Source organism: Micropterus dolomieu, linkage group LG15 (genome assembly GCF_021292245.1).
Source record: "Micropterus dolomieu isolate WLL.071019.BEF.003 ecotype Adirondacks linkage group LG15, ASM2129224v1, whole genome shotgun sequence".
Lineage (NCBI taxonomy): Eukaryota > Metazoa > Chordata > Actinopteri > Centrarchiformes > Centrarchidae > Micropterus > Micropterus dolomieu.
In genome coordinates, this window is record NC_060164.1 from 4,520,266 (window position 1) to 4,525,539 (window position 5,274).

The window sequence follows — 5,274 nt, forward strand, 5'->3', positions numbered from 1 at the left end:
TTCAGCTGTTCTTCCTTTGTTTGACAGGAGATGAGGATTCAGAGTCATGCTTCTCTCTAGAAAACTAACTGGTCATTGCTTTTACTGTGCACTGAGGACAAGCCCCCCCCCGAGGGCCCCCAAGCCAAGTAGTGTCACAAGACAGCTGGAGGTCTACTGCACCCATGACATGCTCCATCCCTCCAGAGTTTTCCCACTGGAGGAAGAAGACAGTAGCTGCGCTGCAACATCTGATGTTTATGTGAGAAACATGGGAACCAGGACTATGACACACTCGTCAGCAGTTGGTGTTTTTGATGAGAGGTCTAGATATCACACCACCATCTTCATACTGACATGTATAAGAAATCACAGCCAGAAGCTTTTTCAAAATGAATTTTATTGGGAGAACTACAAAAAAAATGTACAGTACAAAGTTAACAGTCTCACACTCAATTTGTAGTGAACTGATTCCCCCCAAAAATATTACAACTCTCGTTGTCTTTTTGTCCGTTTTGTTACATTCAAAAAGCTTTACTTCTGATAAAGTAGTCAAAAGTACATAGTGCGCATCCCCCTGTACCTACTATGTACAAACCAAACGTGTTTATCCACTTCCCTCTCCATCAAACTATCAAGACTCAGACTAGATTTCAATATCAAAATAAGAAAAACAAGAGCAAAAAGGAACTTATAAGAGGAAGAGGGATTTAGAAAGGTTGCGGTTGTTTCCATCGAGAGTGTCTGAGTGGTAACAACCTTTGAAAAAAAAAAAAAAAATACAAAAAAAATTTTCAGAATCCAACACTACATTCAGTTCAACCTGTGTATAAAAAGATGCCTGTGTAGGAAAATACTTTATTTGGTTAATTTTAAAGGCATGTCAAGATGGTGAACCCCGTAGGCACTACACAATAATACTGGGGCACAAGGGATTGCTACATTCTTTAGCACGTGGCTGGAATCACAGTGTGACCTCGTGCAAACAAAGAGAAAGAACAAAAATACTTTTTGGTTAATTTATTGACTTGGATTCTTTGTCACTGAAGTCTGATCTAGATCAACAAAAGAAGTAAGGTTTGGACGGTCTGTACAACCACACTGTTTATACATTCTACAGAAACATCTAAAATAGGGATCCTCAAGAAAAAACAAAACAAAAAAACAAAAGCCTTCTACAGCACTGACACAACCTCCGGAGCAAACAGCAATCACGCAAACTTTTAATAAACGTAAACAAGGAAACAAAATTAATGAAATAAATATCACATATGTTCTCTTAAATTAAGATTTTTTTTTTTTACTCATTTACAATAAAAATAACCAAGTGAAGTTACAAAAAAAAAAAAAAAAAAAAAAAAAAAAAAAAAAAAAAAAAAAAAAAAAAAAAAAAAAAGGAGAAAAAAAAAAACAATATATATATTACTGTGAAAAGAACATACACTCCACTTTATGCAGATTAATAATGGCGATCATAATTTAAACATAAAAGAATATAGATCTATTGCTTCATCATACTTGATAAATACAGTATGGACACAAATTACCAATGTAGCCTATACTTTTTTCACAAGATAATAAATAAGTTAAATAGTCCATAGCCAGTTATGCACAGCTATGTAAATCACTCAAAAACAGCTAAAAAAATATATACTCAACCATCAGCAGTGATTTCCCCAAACAAACCCAACTCAAGAGTGCTTTTTCACCAAGCAACAAACTAGACTAACCAAACGAACCACTGGGTGGCGCTGGGAGAAGACAGGTCTGGAATGGAAGAAGCTTTCAGAGAGGAAAGGAAAAAAAAACAAACACTTTGATAAAGAAAAAAAAAAAAAAGTTACTTTGAGTCAAGGCATATTCTTGGCAGGATGAGAGGAAATCTGAAAACCGCTTACAGTCTCTTCTTCTTGTCAAGTCATGTTACCCACACATCTAATCCCAGGAAAAGTGTGGCTTGCCTGATAGAGCAAAAGGGAGAGGGGGCTACCATGAGCCCTTGGGCAAGGCACCGGTGGAATGCCTTCTGTTTGCTATCTAAAGTTTTAATACAGCTATATTACATACAAGGAAAAAAAAAAAAATACTAAACTAATGCCAGGTCAAGGACACTTTAAAATGTATGAAGCTTTATTGATCCCTGTGGATGAAACTCTACTCTCTTGCCCCCCTCCAGCGAGGTCAGAGTAGGGTCAGCACCCCTGGAGCTGCTAGGGATTCAATGTCTTGCGCAAAGGCACTTCAGCAGGGTGGTTGCTGCTGACACTGGGTAGATAGCCAGGGTTGAAGGGGTCTTAACCGAGATCCTCTGCTTCAAGGACAGTCTACCTCACTCACTGACAGCCCCTGGCTCCTCAACCACCCTGCCTCACCAGTCCATAAATCCATGTGAAAACAAAATATTATTAGTCATCTGAAATCGACAGCCTGCTGAAGATTGGCAAACGTCTTCCAGCGTCCAGACTCGGAGACTCGGAGCCGCTCAGGCTCCCGGTAGAGCTGAGGGACCCGCTCGCATAGCTCTCCCGGTCAGAGAGAGAGTCTGGTGGGCTGGGAGGAGGGTCGAACACGGGCGACTCGTTCAGGCGGCGCAGCGCCTGCAAGTGGCTCATGTTGTAGGTCGGAGGGGAGGGCGGGCACACGCTGCTCTGCATGTTCCCGTAGTAGGCACCGGTGGAGTGGTTGTTGGCGTAGCCGCCGGAGCTGTGCACAGCCAGCGGGGCCAGTAAGGCTTTTAAGTCCTGCCCGGGGAAAGAGAAGGCACTGTTGATGCAGGACATGGAGTTGGGAGAGAGGACCTCCTCGTAGAAGCTGGAGACGGAGGTGCAGGAAGAGGCGGTGGTGGGGGGCGGTGGTGTCCTGGACGTGGGGCTGTCGAGCAGGGGAGACTCGAGTCCGTGGTGGGTGGAGAAGCCGGAGAAGCTGAGGCTGTGGTGGAGCTTTGGTCTGTCTCTCTGGGTGTAGCCGAGCTGCTGCTGCTGCGGCGGCAGGACATCCCTGTGGCTGTAGCCGCACAGCTCGCGAGCAGACCTGGGCTCTCCCGCCTGCACGTTAGCGTTGGCGGCCGGGGCGGGCCGGCGCTCGTCAGCGTTGTGGATAAAATGGCAGCGTGGACCGTAAGGGCAGAAACCAATGGTGTGGAAGGTGCGGCACGGCTCCGTTTTGTACTTAGGGTGGCGGGACAGGCTCCTCAACTCGTGGTAGCCGTGAGCGAACTGACATTTCTCCCCGTACTTGCACGACCCGTTCTCCTCGAAGGGCCGGCACAGCTCCGTCTTGTAGCGGGTGGAGTTGATCTGAGAGCCGGGCTTCTGCTGCAGCACGCCCCGGTCACCGTTCTCGCTGTAAGCGCGATCGCGGAACTTGTTCTCCTTGTTCATGAGGGCCGTGGCGCTGTTGCTGCTCGGTGTGTTCTCCTTCAGGCTGCAGTAGGAGCCCATGGAGTATTTGTTGCCGTTGTTCATCGCCTCCACGTTGCTGGTCGAGTTTCTGCGGAAAAATCCCGGTGTGAAGGAGGAACTGCCGGAGCACGGAGTCGTGACCGGAGCCCCCACCGCTTTCTTGTCCAGCATGCTGTTGATGTGGAGGGCGTTCATGTTCATGCTTTTATCTTGCTGTAGGAAAGAAAAGACACGAGTAAGCAATGCACTTCAGGCGCAGATTATGTGAATATTTTGACCACATGGCGTGTTTAACACAACTCTGTTTGCCCACTTGTTGCAGCTGAACATGCTAACTTAACACCAAGGAAGTTAAAGCACGCTGCGGAGTTCTTCACCCTGAATGCAAAAAAACCCTCCCCACATCTTGTCAAACGTTTACCTTGTAAAGCATGTCCATGTCGTAGAAAGCAGACAAGACGGTCGCAGACATGTCTTTTCCCCAAGTTTGCTGCCGCACTCCCTCTTTCATGGAGGACCGACCAGGATCCTTGAATTCGACGGGCGGTAGTTTGTGCCACGACTGGTTTTGGTTGTGGAAAGGTTGCTTTAAAAGTGTGCAGTTTAAGTCCGCAGAAGAAGGAAAAACAGGGGATAAGTTTGTATTGTTGAGTTGTAGGCGGCTTTAGTTCCTCCCCTCGAGAAGCGCTGAACCAGAGTGCTTCACTGTGCGCTCGGGTCTTTTTGCGTGGGTATAAATGGCTGGCGGTGGCCAGGGAGGGGCGAAATGAAGTCGGTTTAAAGTTTTGCGAGGAGCCGCCTCCTCCCCTCCTCTCCGAAAAAACTTCCATTCACCGGTTGGCCGCCTATTCTTTACCACCACGCCTTGAAATCTAACCCCCCCCGCCGCCTCCTCACGCCCCTCACAACTTTTTTCTCTCCTTCTAATCACACAACCAATTTTGTGGAAGTTGGTTTTTGCTTTTTGGCTCGACTCTCGCAGAGAAAGAATGTCGAACCATGAAGTGACGTCTACTATGCATGCAAGCTGTTCTCCAGCAAATTAACCCCCCCACACACACACACAAACCCAGGTCATCTAATCAAGCAGTTTGTTGGGGATTGGGTGCCTTGCTCAAAAGCTCCATGACTGCATTTAAATGAAAGGGAAATGGTTCCTCAGACACCCAGTCTACCTCCAAGCAAAGGTCCTGGGGTTTGAGCCAGCCACCTACCAGTGACAAGGACACCCCTGTAGCCTGTGGACCACCACACTTTGGAAGCTGACACATGTATTTGTAATGGAAGGAAACTCTGCCTCTCCCTGTGGATGGGGCGAGACCACAAGTATGAGGGGAGAGGAGTCCAAGCAGAGTGCAGGACAATTTTTAGAATCCACCGGTTGCATAATCAACTTCCACAGTGCAACAGCATCCTATTCCAGTCTACTACACATGGCAAAATAGACAGTTGGTGCCTACTACTGTGCTCACATGACCTACTTTTGTATCGTTTCAAATCTAAACTTTTAATTGTTGACTTCAGCTTCACTCCTAAAGCGCAGCGCATCATTACCAACACTACAGGGATAGACTTTGGTTCAATCTTTTTAAACCACTCCTAAGTTTCTCCCTAGCTTGTTTTTCCTAATCCCAGAGCCCAGACTGCAGGAATGTGGTTTCCATGAGGTACGGCAGAGCAACACTGCCCCCCTGAGAGCAAAATGGGAATTGACTGGGAAGGAGCTGGGGCGACACCTGCTGAGCAGAGCTGGTGCAAGATTTCAAGGCACATTCAGGCCCATTTGGCTGTAACACTGTCATCCTTTTATTGTGGAGGAGTTGTCTATTTGTGCCTCTGTCGTTTTGACAGGTTAGTGTAGAGTTCCAGGCACAGAGAAGCCTCCACATTCAGG

General features: G+C 46.7%; 1 protein-coding gene across 1 annotated transcript; it reads right to left on the reverse strand.

Annotated features, from left to right (window-relative positions):
• Positions 1–360: 360 nt before the first annotated feature.
• zfp36l2 (zinc finger protein 36, C3H type-like 2) lies at positions 361–4,110 on the reverse strand. Its single transcript, XM_046071159.1, has 2 exons — positions 3,802–4,110; positions 361–3,593 (listed from the first exon to the last, which is right to left on the reverse strand). The coding sequence occupies exons 1-2, from the start codon at positions 3,889–3,891 to the stop codon at positions 2,385–2,387; spliced, it is 1,299 nt and encodes a 432-aa protein (XP_045927115.1). The 5' UTR covers positions 3,892–4,110; the 3' UTR covers positions 361–2,384.
• Positions 4,111–5,274: the final 1,164 nt, after the last annotated feature.